The sequence below is a fragment of the Halyomorpha halys genome, unplaced genomic scaffold, assembly GCF_000696795.3.
Source record: "Halyomorpha halys isolate HHAL.00 unplaced genomic scaffold, Hhal_1.1 Scaffold37.1, whole genome shotgun sequence".
Taxonomy (NCBI): Eukaryota; Metazoa; Arthropoda; class Insecta; order Hemiptera; family Pentatomidae; genus Halyomorpha; species Halyomorpha halys.
Window position 1 is genome coordinate 338,854 of NW_027106407.1, and position 22,390 is coordinate 361,243.

Here is a 22,390-nt window from a genome sequence, read left to right on the forward strand (position 1 = left end):
CAGCTAAAATTACCATAGATACGATATTTATTTATCAATGGTTCATTCATGAATAAGGGTCATGTCCATGGCAATTTTAGCTATAGCTAATTTTTGCCCATCTCTGGGTCTGATTAATGTCATACGTAGTATTATTTTTTTAATTCTTTAAAATAAAGCACTCGGTAGTTGTTGAAAATGTACAAAACTGTATCTATTAAAAGATGCTATTTTCCTTCTAATTTGATGAAATAAAAATAAAAAATATCCAATTTTAAATAAATGTATTTTATGACATTAATCCTAGTGCAATTAATAAGCTTCAATTTGAGTTTTTATAGACAAGAAACTAGTAGATCTAATAGTTCCCAAGATATTACAAATGAGTATAAGGTTTAGATTTTTTTCTAGTATAAAATAAATTTCTGGTTGCATGTAACTGAAATAGTACAGTACTCACTTTTTAATGACATTATGACAGTATCAAATGTGGAGTCTAAAATTAAATTATTTTCAAATGTTTGCAAAATATAACGAGTTTGCTGACCTATAAATTTTGATTATGACCGATCTAAGGTGGCAAAGATTTATGTTACCAGTTCATGGTACACTTATTTTAGCCTTAGTTCCCGGTCTGTTATGATTCTTCAATATGATTTCTCAGCTTATTCTTACCTTTCTTCCCTTTTCAGCCTTATGCATTGCTCAATAATTTCTCTCACTTCTGGGTTTTCTACTTTTTCGAAGCTTTGAGGTTTTATGCCCTGGAAATAAAAAATTGATGAATTTTTACTGAATACCAATAATATGTTTTCAATGATACAAAATAAGGAAAATAAACATTCATTTATCAACTTACACTAATAACTTTTTTATAAATTTGGGCAGGACCTGAACATTCCGAATAGGGATATTCTGATGTAGCCATTTCCAGCATACACATACCAAATGCATAAACATCAACATTTTCATCATAATGCTCTTCATACATTTCAGGTGCCATAAATTCAGGTGTCCCTACAATATCAAATCATTAAAAAAAATTATAATTAAATGCATGCAGTCCTGAATTGTAGGGATAAGTAAAATTCTCAACTTTTATAAGAAGCAGTATAAACAAACTAAAGGTCCACAGACCACAAGAGGTCCATGAGAACCTTGTGATTGGTCTGCAGGAAAAATCGACAGCATTTAATTTGTAAGGAATTGTTAGAACTGTTTTATTGGTTATCTTTTCTTAGGTTTGGATGTCAGTTATAAGGTTTTAAAAGATAAATACACTATGAAAGTGCCTCAAAATGAACTTTTTAGCATCCTGATTGTTAAACATGTTATAAGGGAGACTCTCTTTTGCCCCAAGTAGAGGACAGGGGTGGTCTGGAGTTAGGCTAAAAGGTCTGAAAGCTTCTATGGATTCAGGAGCCACTGTGTTAGAGGAATAATAGGATTGGAATTTGAAATTAAAATTTTCCTCATCAGTACTGTTTAGACATTTATGCACAATGTAAATGACAATAACTGTTTTTTCTTTTTTAACGACTTTTTAAGTCAAACAGTTAAGTCAAGACAATAACTGTTTTTTCGGTTTTTAAGTTTAATTAACGACTTACTCACCAAGTGTACAGATATTGTAAATAAAATTAACATGAATATAAAAATAATTAACTTAAAAGGTAAAATAATTCATCATACACTTCCTGATTTATTTTACATTTACAATCAAATAAAATGGTAATACAATTTAAATACAGAATTAGAAATATTTTTTGCAATTCTCTAAAAGTAACACAAAATTAATTAAAAATAACAAGAGAGCAGGTTATAACTTTATAACTAAGGTTATAAGGTTATAACTAATCAACATTTATTTCTAAGAAAAATAAATGAGAAATTGTGTTCTAACCTCAAAAAGAAAACAATTTAATTTTTTCTTCTACAATTACTAAAAATTTTATACAGAATTATCTAGTTATTACATAAAAATTCTCTCTTGATCTCTGATTACACAGTTATAGAGAAGCACCATAGACACCTCATAGTCTAGTTAATAAATTTTTAATTTTTAATTAATATTTAAAAAGGGTTTGTAGAGAACATGGAGAAGTAAGTATTTTAAGAATTAGTTCTCTAATGAAGAGATGGACACATTCTACAAATACCTTGTTACAAGTGTTCCTAGTGTAGGAGGTGAATGAAGTGGAGATAATCCAGGGAAACTTAAATGCTCAAATAGACAAGAAACACATCCCATCTATTGGAGGTTTCAGTATTCATGAGACCACAAATGAAAATGATCAAAGGGTGCTAGATTTTGCAAATACCCATGGTCTGGTAGTCGGAAGTATTATGTTCTCAGGCAAAAACATTCATAAATCCATCTAGAGATCACTAAATGGAGCATTAAACAGTCAGATTAACAACATTTAATAGCTGTCACAGCTCACACATAATTAGCTCTCATCAAAGGTCTAATCTCATTGGAGTAAGAAAGCATAGAAGAACCAATGTAAACTCGAAAAATTACCTTAGTACTGCTACAAGCTCAATAATCAAAGAGAAAGAACTGATATGGTGGAAGACCAGTGGATTGGAATTTCAAGGCACTGAAAACCACAGCAAAGGAAACTCTTGGAGAGAAGCAATGATAGGTCTCCATGGATCGACAATGCTTCGAGAAGGTAAAGCTTCATTTATCTGCGAACAACTCAGGAAACAACTATCAGGAGATCAGCAGGAGGTGAACCTGTATTGCCTTGGACTACAATAGCACTTTGGTAGCAGATTTCTTTCTGATATGACCAAGATTATTTTTTAAGGTCTTAGGTCAGAAGCCTGGAAACATACCAAAATGGATGGAGACTTCTCATTTACAAGAGAAGAATTTTTGGTCTTGTTGAAGAAGGCAGTATCTGAAGAAGAAAAAAGAATGTGGAATTCACTGTACTTTACAAGGACTAACAGAATAATCAGGCTGAGGTGACTTCATTGGGTAGGGCAGGTTGCGTGCATGGATGGTACCACTACATCTAAGAGGATGCTAACTGAAAAAATCATGGAAAAAGGCTAGTTTGTAAGCCAAACATCAGACAGGACTCAGTCTCACTGGATCCACAGCTCCTACAAGGAGTTCAGAACTGGAAAGCAGCAGTAATTGACTGCAATAACCTGGCAAAGCACCACTTATGCATATATAATGTATGTAACCTTTGTTCATAATCAGTGGATGTTGTAGTTTGTTTTATGTAGACACAATTCATGTTAATTACATGCGTGTTTTTATGTGAATGTTATGATGTATCTTATGTTAATCATAAATGTGTTATGTTATTTATGTTGATGTTGTATTCTATTTTATGTAGGCACAATTTACGTTATTCACTCTAATTATGTGTGTGTTTTTATCTTATTTATGTCAATTATTTGGGTGTTGTAGACTGCTTTATATAAGCAGAATTTATACAGTAACTGACAGGGAAACATAGATTGATAGGAAAGAAGAAAAAAGAAGAAGAAATATTTGAATTCCATATTTTAAAATAAACAATGAAGTATTAACTACCAATTATTAGCCCAGTTTTGAGAAGAGCAGTCAAAACTGGGAGTGAAGTTTAGTTGTATTGCTTTAATAAAAATACAATGTTTATATTAGAAAAACTAAAATTCAATACAAGTTTACAAACAGCAAATAAAAATAATAAACTTACCAATTACTGACTTAGCAAATGATCTATTCTTTAAAGTAGCTAGTCCTAAATCACCAATTTTTACACTTCCTGATGTACCAGTTATAAATATATTGTCACATTTTAGATCTCTATGTATGATAGGTGGTGATCTCGAATGAAGAAATAATAATCCTTTAAGTATTTGTCGACACCAAGATTTCAGAACTTTAGGATTTATCTTCTTGAAACGTCTTAAATACCTAGAATTGAAGGAAAATATATGATTAATTTTTCAAAAAACTTTAAAAACAAAAAATATTATTAATAACTGAAAATAATACAACAGAGGAAAACCTAAAAAGCTTTGCTTAGATAACCACTGAAGTTGAGGAAATGCAGTAGGAACAACATATGAATCCTCATTAAACACCTAACTGTTATAGACTATACTACTCAAAACAAAATACTAACACTACCACAAAAGCATTCACTCGATATGTCTTGAATTTGCTAAGAGAAAGAGTAAACTTCCATAAAGTGTCAAGCAAAATGGTTAGAAGAAATTACCTGACTTGTTCAGTCTTGTTTCCATATTTTTTTTTTTTTTACAAATTATTAAAATTTTGTTTTTTCTTGGCACAAATAAAGAATATTATAAGAATTAAAATCAAATAAGATAACTCATGAATACTACATACATGCTGTGAATATTGATACTGTTATTATATGATTTCGAGAGCTGCTGATCCATATAACTACCCTTAAAAGATATTCTCAATCAAATTTAAATTGTAGGTATTGTTCATTGTATTATGAAACAAATTTAAAATCTTTTTCCTTTCTTAGATTGTGAAGGAAACAATCACTTCAATAGAATTAGATGTTATTGTTGGTGATCCATCAATTTCCTACTGCTACTGGAAGTGTTTCACAGCCACAAAAAGGTTGGGAACCACTTGTCTAGAATATAGCCTTGCTTAGTGTTTCTTAATAATATAGGGTCAGCAAACACAATAGTTTATTATCAAGAGAGAGATGGCCAGGTTGGTGGTGAGAAAAAAAAATATTAAAAAAACAGTGTTAACTATTTATTAAGTGCCAATGTTCTGACTCACACCATAGGTCCATCAGTCTAAATTGGTTCAAGTTTCTATATTCAAGACACATAATAATTGCACTAAACAAAAATTACCATAGAGCTGAAACCGAGATTCAAGATAATTTAAACATACATTATTATTATCATTATCGAAGAACTATGCATCTACACTAATAATTATTCTTATAAGCTGATGAAAAATAGAATTTAAATCTTTTATAAAAATCAAACTTACGTTTTTAAGGTTCCTGATGTCATCAGTTCTGTAACCAATACTATATACTTTCTTTTAGTAAGAGTAACTTCCCAATAATCATAAAATCTCACAATATTTGGATGTTGTAATCCTTTTAACATTTCGGCTTCTTCTCTAAATCTTTGTCGTTCATTTTTATTGAGCTTTTTCTCCTGATGGGAAAAAAAATTCAAAATCATTTGTATTTAATACTGATCATCATTTTGTTTTTAATACTGAACATATTAAAGGAATTATAACAAGTAACTATACTACAGGCATTGGAGTTGAAGTAATCTAAGGATAGTATTTTAAAATCATAAATGTGATTAAAAATTGAGTAAGAAAAAAAAAAGAACACCTTTTAATATTATTTAAAACTATAAAGCAATATGGTAATATAACCTAAAGCTTTCTTTTTTGATCCAAATCAAAATGTATTTTGTCCATTCTCTAACTAAATTTATTTTACAACAAAATTGTGAATTTTTATGGTAAAATATTTAAATTTGAGGTTTTTTGGTCTTCCTATAAATGACTTACAAAACTTTAAAATTAAGATATTTACTGGAAAATGAATTTTATTTATTTGATTTGAGTAATTGTCCAGATCAACACTATGTTAGAAGAAAATGGATGAAATGCATTTTGTTTAGATCTACTGTTTCCGACTTACAGATCTAAACAAATTATAGAAATATATAAGCTATAAGCTAAATATAGTTACAGGTTATAATACATGATAATTAAGGCCTAGAATCTAAGGATTTGAAGCAGATAACACCAATTACTGTCCACATGAATTTGTCTGATGATTCCGGTCCAAACCCAAATCTACAAGATCAGTCTTGATGCACTCCTCCCACATAAGCTTTGGTCTAACCTTTGGTTATTTACCCTGTGATAACCTCAATTATATGTATTGAGTGTAGTTCCCTCAATTCGGCATTGTGTAGCCTTCTATATTCTATAGTTGTCATCCTTTTTTGTATTTTACAGAATACTTTATTTTCAAAACCTCAAGGCACTGTTTTATTTTTTAAAAAATAAAACCTTATTGCAAGAGGTCACATTTTCCATTCATAAAGAATAGTAGGAAGGACAACAGTATACTAAATTCTAACTTTCAAGTTTCAGAACAGAAGGTGCAAGCTAAGTATTTTGTGTGCGAACATAAATATTTTGTTAACGTACAGGAAGAAGTAAGATTCTTCAATCGTTATTATAATCCATCCTCAGACCCTTTTTGAGAAATTGGAATAAGCATACTTCCATGATTCCTCAGGCATTTTCTAAATTTCCCAAATCTTTTTAACCAAAAGATGTATTTTAGAAATCTAGCTTCACTGCATGCCTTGATTAGTTCACTAGGAATATTGTCAGTCGCAGCTACTTTACAAGATTTTGATTTTCCAACAGCTATTTCAACGTCCTCTTTACTAGGTTATTACATCAACAGTTCAGCACTCTGGTACTCAGAAGGAATATATTGACAATAATTTCCTATATTCAAAATATTATCAAATTGTTCCTTAAATATATAAGTTTTATCTCTTATTTCTATCACTAAGAAGCACCAAATTTTACACAGTCGGTTAGTACCTTTGTACATGTCCCTTATTTTATTATTGATTTTGTAATTTTCTATTTCTACTATTTCCTTTTTAAGATATTCTCTTTTTTTATTACTAAGGAATTTGGATGTCACATTCTTTACAGCTTGGAAGTAACAATGTTTTTGCTAGAATTATTGAGAGTTTTTAACTTAGTGGCTTTTATTTGTTTGCACATTTTAAGACAGTCATCATCCAGAAACACAAATTATAAAATCGTTAATATTATCTTTGATAACTTCTCAGTATCTTCTCATCTAAAGGTTCTGAGGCTTCAAATCTATTTTTGATTTTTAGCCCAAATTTATTTACAATTAAAGGGATTTTAATGGAATTTCTCCAGATTAAAATTCTCAAAACATAAACTGTTTTCTCTTTTTTATATTAAGTTTTTGTCAATTTTTTCACAATAACTAGTAAATCCACATTCTGCCCTGTGATAAGATCTCATGTTAATTATACTATTTCGCCATCTATGTTGTACCATATCAACATTATTAAGGAAGTATTAATATATGCAGAAAAGCAGTTTTAAAAATACTAGGAAAAGTGAGAAAATGGTTGCTTGTAACATAGTATCATACAGAAATATTCACAATCATTTCAAAAATAGCAGCAGCAACTGAGAAAATCAGTACTAGGCTGGAAATAACTTAATTTAAATTTAAACATAGTAAGAATAAATTTAAAAATATTAAAACCAAAATTATATTTGCAAAGATTAAAACTTGAATGAAATCAGCAATAATTGTTTACATAAAAAACAACATAAATCAACAAGGTGAGAATGTTAAATCGCAATTTTATAAAGATTAAGAAAAAATAAAATGTTTATCATATTATGGTATATATTTTTAAAAAGTATGTACTAGGCAAGTGATAAACTACTGAGGAGAAAAAATTAATAATTGATTGTTATGCAAAGAATTTGCACAAAAATAAAATTATTCTAAATTAAACAGTTCTTGACTTAGTTGATTAAACACTTGTTTAATCAACTACCGCCGATGGTATATGCCTTAGAATCAAAGCAATAGGTGTGTATTGCTTAGTAGACTTGTAAAAGATAAATTTTTTACAAACCTGTAATTCACACCATGCAACAGCCACACCGGTTTCTGTATCCAAACCTTTGTAAACTGTTTTAAAACTACCCCTTCCTATTTCTTCTTCAAATTTAAGAAACCTGTTAACAAAATAATTTTTTATTAAAGATAAGTTCAAACCAAATTTTCATCGAAAATCCATTCTAAAAAGGTTAACAAACACACTACTGAATAAAAAAAAGTCTGCAAAGAGTATGCAATTATGGTTCACTATAACTTCCTCACTATTCCTACATTATTGTAGATGGGTACATAATTAATAATTGTAATAATTCAATATTTTGGAAAATTTATAAATTAAATACAATTCTATTTATATACAACCAAATATTGTTTGATATTAAGAATGGGTATCCATAATCATGTAACCCAATAAGTTTATGACTGTAAATTTATAAATAAAACTTTGTTTATTGAAAGAAAAATAAACCTCAACCAATCTAGTACTGCAAACCAAAAAAAAAGATATTATTTACCGTTATTAATCTTTATTTTATTTAAATTATGTAGGTCAAATACTAATTTAATTTATTCTTTGATCCTGATATATTTTCTAAAAATGATCTTCAATTTGTAAAAAAAAAAAAACTACTTTTTGGGATTTAAGAATAAGTTTTATTATTTTTTAAAATAAATTTGTTCTTTGGGAATAAAATATAATAAGGAGCCGTATCTGAAACATGTGTGTCAATAAATAAAAATACTTTTGAGCACTGTTAAGTGAAAGAATTTCATAAAATTAATGCTGGACCTTTCTACACGAATCCTCAACTTTAATTGTAAATTATAAGTTTTTACTTAATAGTTCATAATGAATTCATGAAAAAGATAAAAATTAATAAAGTAGTAATCTTCAACTTTTATCTAAATTTGGTTCAAATTTTTTCCATTTTCGAATTATAGGTGTGCAGAGGAAAATATGTTTATGCATATGTTAGCAAAAGTAAAGAGTGGAATATCATAAAATCACTACAGAACCGACTAGATACTAACCTGTACGATCTTTGAAAAGTTCAGCAAAATCGAACTAACATTTCTCGATTAACCAAACACAAATTATACTACAGACATAGAACCAAATTTATTCCTTGAGGTCTAAATTGTAAAATGTGAGTTAAAAATTTGTCCTGAAAATTATTTTTTTTTTTATAACTCCTGTAGAAATACAAACCTTTCATACTTAATAGAGAGGAAGTAGAGTGCCTAATAATTGTATAATCTCTATTACGATAATATATAAGAAAATAAAGATATTCCAAAAGTGTAAATAATGAGAATAAAACTCAACGTATCTGCAGGTTCACAAAAGTTTCAGGCTGTCTTAAGAGAAAGAAATATGACTTTAAGTGCCATAGTATTATTTATAATCAATAACGTAAAAATCTCAAATTAGAGGCAGATATTGTGAATACAGTTAAGAGATAAAATGAATTATATATAAGTTGTTGTACTTCTTATTTATTTATTTTTTTCACCAAAACATGAATTTGTTAAAATACATCTCAGCAAATGGAAGATTTAATAATTTCTGTTAGATACTAATATTCTCTAAAAATAAAGCTATTTATGATTTATACAGTAATAAATAGAACTGAAACCAATGAACACTTAAAAAATATACAAAATAATTAGTAAGCACAATATTTGTAATTAAATATATACAACATTTACTTATATAAGTAAAATAAGTGTTACCTGCCATCAGGAGATACCCCAATAGCTTTTTCTTCATCATCTTCCTGTGCTTGGCTGGGTGGAATTTCTCCAGGTAATTCTGCCTCAGGGGTAAGAACAGGGCCTTGATCATCTTTGGCGGGGAAGACAGAGGATGTCTCTGCCTGGAGCTTTAAAGCCTCTTTGGTAGGTGGCAGACCTACTACAACTCTAGGAGCTGATTTATTTTCATTGGTATTGGTGTCGTTGGAAGGTACTGGCTTACCGGGAGGTGATATTTCTTCTGCACGCCTCCCTCTACCAAACACCTTGGGCAGCGGCACCTGAATAATATCTACAATGTATTTATGCATGAATGAATTAAACAATATTAAGTATTGAATCAATTATGTCAGTACAACTCAGTCTTGAATGAATAGGTTTTCACAAAGAACTGCTATTGCAGAATAAACAAAATAACGACTCAAGCTTCTAGAACTTAATGATAAACTAATTCAACTGTCATGAAAAACTATATTTTCCAAGAATGAATAGACAGATATAAAGATATATGATCAAATTCGTGATAAAAATGAAGCAATTAAAATAAAATAAGTTAACTCATGAATACTACATACATGTTGTGCCAAACGAGAGAGAAAATTGAGGACTCCAAGAAGGAACAAATTGAAGAAAATGACCATACTCTTATTTAACATTTAAGTGTTTTAAGACAGCCAAGGTTGAAGGATCTGTCATAAAAATAAAATAAGCAACTTTAGAAACTGCTGCTAGTTTAAAAGACATTTATGACTAAATTTCTAATCGATGCTGGTAAATTACTTCAGGGATTGTTGTTTTTTTAAAGGAAAATTTCATTATAAATAATTTAACTATTAACAAATAGAAATTAATAACAAAAAATAAATAATTTAAAATTTACTAATGTAGATTTAAATTTCCAAAAATTGACTTGAGGTATTGACAAAACTAAACCAGAAATAAATATTTACATAACATGTAGACCATATTTTTTGGTACTTCAATTGAATAACTATCTATTATATGTTGGTAAATAATAAAGACTGATCCGCATTAGTATTGATTAACGAATAAGGAAAAATACAAACAACTTAAAATATGTTTTTATTTATAATCATTGTTTATTTTATTGAATTAATACTAAGTGTTCGTATGTGTAAGAGTAGACAATTTATTTACATATATAATTTCAAAAATAAATAAAAAAAAAAACAAAAAAAAACTGACAGATCCAAAATTATTTTATAAAAAAATTTAGACAAAATTAAAATATTTCATTATCTTGATCAAATTTTGTTGGTTAATAGGCCAGTCTTTAACCTTTTGCCAGGCACACCAATATGAGTTAAGCTAATAGGTGTAAGTGGGTAGGGATAAAAGCATGTTGATTGTTTGATGTAATTTTCAATTTTATCTAATAACTGATTTCCTGGAATCACTTATGTTTCAAAATGGTTCATCTCATTGACAAATCATTAACCATGAAATAAAGGTAATTTAATGCCCAATACAAATCACATGATCCGTAAAAACACCAGTGAAATCTGATCAATAGTTCGATCAATTATGCCCGGTCATAAATTTAAATATAGATCAACAATCACACACGAACAAACTTTGTTCCTTGCTGTCTAAAGTGAAAAATGGCAGCAAAAATTTCTGATACTGAGGTTATAATTTCTTTTTCATTTCTTGCATGAATGTTTCCATATCTTTTATATAAACAAAGCAATATACCTCATATTTCTATAATCCCTATTACCACAATTTATACCCACAAAATTTAAGTAAGTAAATTCAAATATTGTATATAATGAGAGTACAACTCAAAGTGAACAATTACAACTAAAGATGAATAACAAGTTTCTATATACTTTATTGATATTTATTCATCCTCTAGAGCAGGTATGGGCAATCTTTGACATGTTGTGAACCAAACTTTAATGTATAAATACATCCGTGGGCTGTGTTTAAAAGTAGTGCTCATAATTTTTAACGATAGATATCAGACATGAAATAATGCGACATTGTTATTATAATACAATTTATTAAAATAACAAAATGAAATGAAAAAAAAAGTACAAAATTATAATTAAATCGTGAAATTTGGAATTATTACAAACTACGAAAGTTAAAAATAACGGTACCAAAATCAATGAGACACCTGAGCTTGAATTTAGGAAACTAATCCATCAATGTTTGAATTAATAACACTGATACAGACATAAAGAATTTTCCAAAATTATCGTCAGTCAACCTTGTATGATGGTTTGATTTATTAACTTTCATCATAGAAAAGAATTTTTTGCATTTATATGTATTGCCAAACACACTATTCAATCTACTTGTGAATTTTCTAAGCTGCGGAAAATGGTCTTCTTTGAGACATTTTTTGTAGAAATCGCACAACTCCACATCTTCAAATTTAGATTTTAGGAGTGAGTTATCTTGAATCTTGATCAACTCCGTTTGCAAGTGTACTGGAGCATTTTGTACATTACTTGTTGTAGGAGGAGCAAATAAATTGAAAGTCTTCCATGTTTTTGAAATCGCTAAATCTGTTCAAAAATTGCTCCGACAGTAACTTGAGATCTTCAGCATATTGAGCATAAGCAATATTTTCATATGCAGAGAGCGTGGTGAAATGGTAACTGTTACCAGTCAGCATCTCTGCCTTTCACAAGCGGATTTTGTTCTGAAACGCTTTCAAATGACTGTAAAAATCATTTACTAACTGTCCTTGTTTTTGAAGTTTCAAATTTAAATCATTCAAATAGCCTGTAAGGTCAACCAGAAATGTTAAGTAATATATCCATTTTGGGTCACTCAATTAAGATAGTGGTTTATCTTTTATTTGCATAAAGTTTGCTATCTCATTCCTATGCTTGTAAAACCGTTTCAGCATTTTCCCTTTGCTTAGCCATCTGACTCCACAATAATATGTTACATCGTCATATTCGGCTCATATTTCATCCAAAAACACCTTCAACTGACAATGGTTAAGCCCTCAGGATCGAATAAAATTAATGGTTTTTACTACCACATTCATAACATTCTGGAGTTGATGACTTAGAACACAAGTTCTGTTATTGGATAATGCAATGAAGGATTATCAAATCATCTTTTCCACATTTGATGCAGTTGCTTTTTCATTCAAAATTCCGATGAAACCTTTACGTAAGCCGACCATGGAACACACAACATCTGTGCATACAACAACTAATTTTGATTAAAGCAAGCTAAAACTTGTAAATACCTTTTGAACTTCATTAAAAAATGTCCTCTCTTATAGTGGTTCCTTTTAGCAGCTGTAAAGTAAGTAATTCCTCAGTAACAGTGAGCTCTTTATCAGCACCTCGAATAAATATAGCCAGTTGAGCTGTTTCGGACAAATCAGTGCTCTCGTCTATTGCTATGGTAAATTATTCAAAACAAGCCATACGGTCAATCAAGGTTGTTTTTATATCATTAGCCATCATTTCTATAGGTCAGACAACAGTTCGTCTTGACAAACTAATTTTTCCAAATTCATTTTTCTTTTTAGGACACAAAACATTGCAAACTTCTAACATACACTCCTTGATAAATTCTCCTTCGGCAAATGGTTTTAATGACTTTGCCAATTTTGAACTATAAAACTAGTTTTCACATTATCATGTTGTGTTCTTTGTTTATGAAACATTTGCTGGTGTTTTTCCAAGTTTGCGGTAAGCTTCTGGATTTTGTCTTTTCTTATTCGTCCTGTCAGGGAGTGCAGCATAGGATGCTTAGTTGAGTAATGCCTCGTTATATTGAATTCTTTCATTACTGAAATAGATTCTTTACACAGCAAACAAATAGGCTTACCATTTTGCAAGATAAAAAATAATTCTTCAGTCCATTTTTCTTGAAACTGGCGACCCTCTGCATCTACTTTTCGTTTCTTCCACCAGACATCATTTTTGTTTACTTTTCATTCAGCAAACTTAATAATAAAATATAATTAGTAAGCACTCAAGATGCACACAAAGCAAATTGATGGCATTAGCAGTTCGCTAGGATATCGCTTGGCAAAGTTATTTATTACCTCAGTAGCTTAAATAGAACTGAACTAAAGTTCGGGCCATCAACCCACTTGTATAGGCAAAATGAAGGAATGATATAGAATCGTCGGTGTAGAACAATTGAGAAACAATAATCTTTTATTGCGCCACCAGTGAGAGGAGGCAAACTTCAAAGGCTTGATAAAAAAAAAAAAAAAACTCAAGTAGAGACAACTATTTTGATGAGCAAACATTTCACCCCATGTTGCAGGACTGTTTTGTCAGAATTAGAAGTCAAAGTGGTCATTCTGAGTGAATGACAACTCTGACTTTGACTTCTGCCAAAACAGCTGTGCCGAAGCCCTGCAACATGGGGCGAAACGTTGGCTCATTAAAATAGTTGTCACTATTTGAGTTTTTATTACCGCACCTGGACTTTATTCCATTTATTAATAATACACTCGGGGATTTCCAGGAAGGGTTGGATGTTTGCCACCTCACTCTTTGATGATCACCACCACTCGGCATCACATTGCTCACTAACTTATTCTGTGAGTATGAGTATGAGTAAGTAGAGTAATATTTTTTTTAATTGGGTCTTTCAAAATGTTTCGCAGGCCAGATCAAATCTTACAGCGGGCCAGGGGTTCCCCACATATGCTCTAGAGAAATGAATGAATACAATGCTTCCCAAACTTAGGTAATGAGAAAGCAAAGAAAGTATTTCAGATACTATTTAAAAATCTAGGCTTGGACCTATATTAGATAGATAGAGATATCATGAGAACTCCCAAGTATCAGAAAGCTTTGAGCTTATTTAAAGAATCAAATCATTGACAATGCAAGCTATCAGACTGGCTATATATTCAAGGGTAACTTGGACTTACATTAAATCAATCTTTGATACCCTATCTGATTGAAACAATACCTGGCAAGGAAATGGGAATATTTTGAGTACTAAAGTTACTAGTATAGATAAGGATGTTTCCAAAATCCAACCACCCAAATATTCAGACACTTTAAAAAAAATGTTATCAATGGCTTTGCTACACACAAATGAGTTCGAAAATACAGGATAAAATTTACATTGAGGAGTCACATAACTTAAGTTGAAATGATTAGAATTGAAGGAAGATGGTCTAGGTAGCAATAAAAAGAGCTCAAATAGAAAAAAAAACATTTGAAACTAATTATACTGCTTCCACCAATACTTCATTGTTTACTGTAGACTTGAGCTCTGCTATGTGGGTGAAATATCGGTTTCAAGTAAATCTTTTTTTTTTTTAAAATTAATTATGAGATAGTTGACCGTCAATGACTTACGAGGAGAAGATGGTTGGGGGTGCAGTCAAATTGAAACACAAATAAGTTGGTGTAACCTATTTAATTGTGCCATCGTTTCGGCTAGAGTTTCTAGCCTTCTTCAGGGCTAAGAACAGAACAAGATAACAACCAAAATAAGTATAGAAAATAAAAAATAAAATATAAACAGAATGACATAAAATGAATAATTTTACAGAATAGAATTCTATTCTATTAATATTAGAATATTAATCTTATTATAATTATTAATATTATTATAACTAATTCTGTTCTGTACAATTATTCATTTTATGGCATTCTGTTTATTTTTTATTTTCTATACTTATCATGGTTGTTATCTTGTTCTGTTCTTAGCCCTGAAGAAACTCTAGCCGAAGCGTTGGCACAATTAAATAGGTTACACCAACTTATTTGTGTTTCAATTTGACCGCACCCCCAACCATCTTCTCGTATTTTTTTTTGTTTTTTACTAACAGAGTACCCTTTTACTACCGCTACCTAATATTCCTTTTATTTTTGAATCAGACAAGTTAGAACATAAAACTTATATTTCAAGTTTAAAATACCTGATGCACCCAGTAACACTAATTTTCTTAGTGCTTTGGATGCAAAGCCCAACACAAAAACTGTTGACCGAACTTCCCTAAAATTTTTTTGATTTAGTTAATATTTTCTTTTTAATTTAACATTGTAGGCAATTCAATTTTCTCTCTAATTAATTAATAATAAACAACTAATAATAATTAGCACCTGAAATGCTCCAAGATCAGTTTTGGCGCTATTTAAAAAAGTTAATGGGTTTCCATGAGAACAACAGCAGAATACTTTTAAAAAATATGGATACTAAGTCCAACACAGTGTTTCAGTTTGGTCACAGTTAACTGTCCCGATTTAGATGATTTGTTTAGAAGAGAATTTAAATATCTTTTAGATGATCACATATACAATTCACCACAAAAAGCATACAATTTGAGTAAAGTGCAAGAAAATCTATCTTTTCTCTTAAGACACTACATATGAAAAGTTAAAGGACTTTAAAAGGAAAACTTAATTTCATCAAAACTGTTAAAAGCCATTTTGGCACTACAGTCTATAGAAACTTTTTTTTTCTGCTATTGCAAAAGTTGCAATTGCACCATTAGGTACAAATGCATCAGAGGTTGAAATTCTTAAAAACAAAGAACCATACTACAACCTATTCAAGAGATAATTACATCACAGAACGACAGAAACATAGGCATATAACGTAAAGAACAAAGCCCAAAAATGTGAATTTTGGATCGAAATAGCTACGAAACCATTTTTGCACAACAAAAGTTTGACCTTTCTATTCATAGATGCTAAAATTCATAGATTATAATAGATTTACAATATTGAATCATAAAACTTTTAAATAAGTGATAAATCAAGTTTTGGATGATGTGACTGAAGATAAAATATGAACTAAAAAATGCATTCATTGCCCATCAGAAGCTAATGAAAAATCTAACTTTAATTTCACTCAGAATATCAATGTAGAGCTGTCAATAACTTCTATCTGAAAATCTGTTTGATTCTATATTTTCCTAAATACCCTATCTGCATTTAATGAAATTAAAATGACACTACATTGCTAATCATATTATGAAAACTTGTTAGAATTCTATAATTGAAATGAAAAAATGTTTGAGAAGTCAAAAAAATATTTTTTTTGTTTATCTTTATAACATTACTTATTTTACAGATGGAAGGTATTGGCAATGCACTGTTGATATATCACTGTACCCTTATTGATCATAACATATGTACCCTAATAACCCTGTATTCTTTATATGTACCCTAATAACCCTGTATTCTTTATTACATTACACGAAAAATTACCTAGTTAGGAAATTAAACATGTATTATTGGTTTGCTCTACCTTATCTTTTTTTCTATACTTTATATTCAACGACTCTAGGCAGAACTAGCAATACTAAAATTTCTAAAATTATATTCCAATTCATGTAACAGAAAAAATAAATAAAAACACAAAAACTAAATTAGTAAACAAAAAAAAAGTATGCTCATATATTAAAACCTGAGATCACTGATCATGCTAACAATTTGTCATAAAAATTAATAATTAGAACAAAAAAAATTTAAGTCAGAATTTAGACCGATTAACCTTCAACCTATGATCAAGAATAAGAATACCCTTCAAAGCAAAATCAGTAATACTAAATATTAAACCGAAAAACTACATAATTTTGTATATACATTTATTACAATATATTGGAAACACAACATAATATTAATAGAAGAAATCTTGGCAACAAAAGATAATTTATACATTTACCTAAGTTCGAAATAAGAAGTGATATGACAAAACCAGGACATTACTGAAGATGCAAATAGATCACAGTTCTAATAAAGAAAGATGATGAATAACAATCTAACACAACTACAAAAATTGTAAAAACATTTTAAATCCAGGAAACATTCAAAAGTAATTTCAGCAACATCATACTCAATATTGAAAATCAGTTTTACTTGCAGGCCTTAAACTAAAGTAAAAATATTTCAAACATAAATAGCTAGAAAGCAGCTATGTGAAACAAAAACAAGTAATACAACAAATAACACCACATATAAAATAAATGGAGAAACACTGTTGGCTATCAGAAAATAATTTAAGCAAATTAGGTAAGATCAAATATATGCCAAGAATAACAACTGATGAACAACAACAGATTACAATTTAAGAAAAATGTTACAAAATCAGTACTAACATTTGATGATAGATGCCTATGTCGACTTTACTTCAATTTGAAAATATATTTCCCTGTTATATTAGAATAGAAACACATCCACTAACATACACAGAAACCATCAATGTTCAAAATACCATATTTGAATCTCTCAATACACTAACTTTGGATAAGATTTATAAAACAAGATAAGATTTATGTCACTATTAAATTCATGATGTAAAGAATTATTCTAAATTAAATGTAAAATTATATTCGTAATAAAATACCTTAGAAGCAGCTTGTCCTATAGTCGAACCCGTTTTCGTAGTCGGTCGAGTTCTGCTTTTTACAGTTCTTGGTGAATCTCTAGGTGATGGGAAACCACTAAAGCAATTATGAATATCACTTAAAATGACAACCGAGAAACTAATGCAAGATCAAAGAACATCAATAAAAAAATAACTACATCTGGACACAATAATTACCTGTTACAGATAATGTCTTTAGGAAATTTGGTTCTATTATAAGATGTCCTGGGGCTGATGGAGGGTAATGTCAATCTGCAGCCAATTGCAGAAAAACTAGTGCGACTTTCATCACACTCATTGAAAATACCAGCACTTGTACTGCTAGTCTTATCAACATTAACGTTGTTGTTGCAAGTCCTTCTGTAGGTACGGTGACTACTGCTCATTGCATTACTTCATACAGAACAAGGTGGTCTTCCACTTCTATTTCTTAATACTTTGGAAGTCAAGCTAAATTATTTATCTGAAAATGATTTGTAATAATCTAAATCATTCAAATTATTTACTGGTTCAAGCTCAACAAAACATAAAACAAACCAAAGGAGTAATATAAAACTAAGATTTTGAAATGAACACAGATTTATATTTCAATACGAGGAGTTTACATTTTTGCAGGCTAAATTGATCACAAATCACTCATTTATAAACTTAAAACTTGTCAAAAATACACATTGATAATAATGATTTTATAATCTCAAATATTACTACCTCTAAGCTATTAACATGTTTGTTGCTTTAATCAGCAGCAGAAAAACATTCAAACGAAAACGCTTAACGATCTTGAAGATTTAATTAATTTAAACTCCTTGAGTTAAAACAAAAATATTAATATAAAAAATATCATTTTGTTACCATCGCCTATTGCAAGACAACAAAATCAGGTTGGTCAACCATTTGAACAAAATGTATGCGCAATGTGTTTTCATCAAATACATATATTCATATTTTATACTCTTAATATATTTTAAAAATAATTAAACATCTTTTCAATATACTAGTAACTAGATTGACATTTCTCGCACATATAAAAATATAAATTTGAATCATTCGCAAAAGTTACTCAAAGCACAGCTAATTGAATAAATTAGAGTAAACATAATTAGCCCCCATCCATATTTCAAAACTTTTTATTTTTGTTTGTTAAAAAATAATTAGGGTAAATTTTATTTTAACCAAGTGTCGAGACAGGAACTATGTATATAACTGATATAAGTTAAAAGAACGGACCCCTTAAATGCAAAATTAAATTACAAACGTGTTAATCAGATAAGTTAATTCATTTGAGAATTATTTCTTCGTTTGAAACAAGAGACTGTTTCATTATGACATTTTTCTACATGTAAGAAATTTAAAGCATTACATTGTGCGTTTAGAATAATATGGTATTAGATTTAGAATGTTAAACCCGACACCTCTGCTAAGAAGAAAAGTTGTATATTATCATTAATAATAATAATAATCCTCGATTTAATTAGCTTTAACATTCGCATTGATAAACAAGCTTTTCAAACATCATCCTATTTTAAAAATGAAAATGGTTTAGGTTTCAAACCTATTATTATAACTTTTAACAAGTCGAAGTCCTCAATCGAACTCATCCTCTTTTTAGTAAATTAAGTTTTCCTTTAAGACTATAGGTAATAGTTTTCCATGAAAACCAGAATTTTAAGTCCAATTATTTCTATTTCTATTCCATTGGGTTCCATGTTATTAATAAACATGAACCGAACGAAATTGTAGCCAACAGTGCTTTGTAAGCTATATTCACCAATTTTTTCAAGTAATTTCATCTCGACAATAAATCTCTAGACCCATCGTTCCTCAAAATCACTTTTGGATAAAGATGGGGTTTTGAATTTTGGTTTTGTAATAATATAAATTATTTAAAAACGTATTAATATAAAACTCAATCACATAAAAATATCGGTTGGTTCCTAGTTGCATATCCCGTACATATTTTATTAAAATAATGTTATAAGACTATAAAAACGAACTAACCCCTCATTTCACTTGATTTATGATTTGTATGTAATCTTAGCTTAATCGAAGAGGTTTTTCATTGGTGAATGCTGCTACTAGCGAATGATTATACATGTAAAGCCATTATGTATTTAATAAACATTTTTTATATCATATAACAAAATTGAAAAAAAGATGTCCCATTGCAGTGGTTAAAGATATATAAATAACAACATCAAATAAAAAAAGTAGCAAAAAAACAAAACAAAAGAGGCAGCCAGGTACGCAGATCAGCACAGTTTCCTTACCAGTCCAGTCCTTATATAACATAATGACCCAAAGGACACGAGCCGTTCCGGAATGTAGGAATGTCAAGGAAAATATGTTTGATAGGTCTAAGCAAAAGCAGTGGTTGAAATTTGATAAATTTCATATTGGATCATCTAGTGACCAACTCACACGGTCCTTAAAATTTTATCAAAATCTAATTTATGGAAGTAAGTATTAGACTGCCGTTGTAGACGAGGCGTCATATTGTAAACTTCGAATAACGGTTTCGATTCGATTGCCGCCTGGATGGGTTTATTTCTATATCGTGACAGTTCCACGGAATGAAAACTCAACCCTCCCACACGAGTTAGAATAGGTTGGTTACTTATCGGATAACCCCACTGTAAGTCATATACGACCTGATAGGGCAAAATAACAAAACATAGAATGTGAGTGAAAAGTTTCAATTCTGAGAATATTTTTTTTTTTTTAATATCCTGGATAACTACAAAGCTTCCCTACCTTCGGTAGCGTGGAAGGAAAAGAATATGTATAGTAGCCTCTATTTATGAAGCTTCCTTATGGTTACCGCGCCAGTAGAACTCTTTAACAAGAGAAACTCCCTAATGACGCTCTATTCAGTCAAGCTACAATTACGGACTCCGTCCATTACTGGGGGGGAGAGAAGACAATGTCAAAACAATATCTGGAGACCGGTTCCCTCGAGGTAACGTCGAACAATTTCGGTTGCATCCCGTCTATCCTAGTTTCTCTGTCGTAACCTATATCTCATTCTTAAAACCTAACATTATACTGAGAATATGATGAACATTGCAGTATCAAGGCCTTCTAAGAAATATTATTAATTATCTTTGATACACTTTGATAATCCGGATGTGATTATCGACAGGCTTTCATGAGGAAGAAACCGTCAACCGACTTAATTTGAAGTCCTTTGTCGAGAAGAGTCCGTCAACTGGCATGATCAGAAACCGTCATATAACGTAATCAAAAGTCTAGAAGTCACAACTGACATGACCTGAAGTGTTTCTGGATAAAAAACCGTTAATTAAACAAAATAAACATCGACGAAATAACGTCAACGAAGAAGGTATTATTAGATGGTAGTAACATAATTTAAAACCTCAGATTTTTGCAAATTAGTCGATACATCGTTGAATCCTTCAAGATGAACGAGATAGTTCATTGCAAAGCAAGATAGGCCATTGGCTGGTTGTTTGAAGCGGTCAAGATTAATGGCATATTTTTAATTATTAATTAGCTGAAATCCGGACTACCATGTTGATACACAGGAGTATGAAGACAGACATCACAGTTTTAACAGAAGCTCAACCTTAAATCTGGGTGATGAGGCTGGAACAGTCATCTTTTAACTCAGAGGAAGGAGCTCTTAAAGAAAATTTGTTGCCGAAAATCGGGAGACAAGGCTGAAGGACGACTCTTACTGTTTCTAACAAGAAAAATGAGAAGACAATTATTATTACCAGTTAACAACTGCTTGCTACTAGGATTTTTGGGGAGTAAATGTGGATCCATGAAAAAGCCCATCGGCGAATGGCATAGCTAGCTTTTAAGCCATCATATTATACTTCTACCTGGAACTACACAATAAAACTACCAAAACTGCTGACTTTGTGAACTTCAAATCCACACAACAACCCCCATAGTATTTTTGTTCAGCAGAAATGGCCCCAGAATTTCAAGTGTGGAAATTACTATGCAGTTTTATTGATAATTTATATAATAATCTGATCCTTATAGCATAACAAAATTTCCACATTGTAACAGTTATACAATGCAATAAGTAATTATCTGATTTTAGTCTTCATGCAACCATTTGGGGAGCTTTGAACATCTTATAGGGGGCAATGGTGCACTGAGCGGATTCTTTTAAGCTGTTGGTATACAGGGAGGGCAACTATGTGCTTTTACAACAGAAAAAATTCACTTCACTAGTTCTAATCTTCTTAATAAATAACAGGAAAATACAATATCAAATACCTGTCACAGTAGAGACAGCTTCCTTTAAGTTTTGTGATGATTAAACAATGTCTGTTAATTTAGTGTAAAGCTGGCAGTTTCAAAACAATTAGCATTAAAAGAGCTTGTCATATACATCATTTATATTTTGGAAATTAAGAGTAATTAATTTGTTCTTAAAAAGTTCATGGCTACAGTGAAAATAAATAACTTTTTTACGCAATAATATATAATAAATTATTATAATCGAATGGCAGTGACCCAGGAGTTCAATTGTTTTATGTGCACCATTTATCAAAGCGAAGGCATTCCATTTCTGTTGACTTATTGTATATCAAATAACTATTTCCTAGTTCTTTTTACAAATGTAAAAGAATTATATTTTTCTTTATATAAAGCAAGAT

At 30.1% G+C, this 22,390-nt stretch overlaps 1 protein-coding gene across 11 annotated transcripts in view; it reads right to left on the reverse strand.

The window, feature by feature from the left end:
- The window catches only part of Wnk (Wnk kinase), a 69,390-nt gene extending 50,646 nt beyond the window's left edge, over positions 1 to 18,744 (reverse strand). For 10 of the 11 annotated variants that reach the window (XM_014430799.1, XM_067044751.1, XM_014430792.1 and 7 more), the window contains exons 1-9: positions 18,465 to 18,602; positions 17,934 to 18,219; positions 17,736 to 17,832; positions 9,393 to 9,694; positions 7,675 to 7,777; positions 4,979 to 5,151; positions 3,684 to 3,904; positions 839 to 996; positions 655 to 743 (exon numbers count right to left, since the gene is read on the reverse strand). In XM_014430799.1, coding sequence (XP_014286285.1) covers positions 655 to 743; positions 839 to 996; positions 3,684 to 3,904; positions 4,979 to 5,151; positions 7,675 to 7,777; positions 9,393 to 9,694; positions 17,736 to 17,832; positions 17,934 to 18,142 — 1,352 coding nt within the window. In that variant the 5' untranslated portion in view covers positions 18,143 to 18,219; positions 18,465 to 18,602. The other variant, XM_014430776.3, reaches the window with a different exon arrangement.
- Positions 18,745 to 22,390: the final 3,646 nt, after the last annotated feature.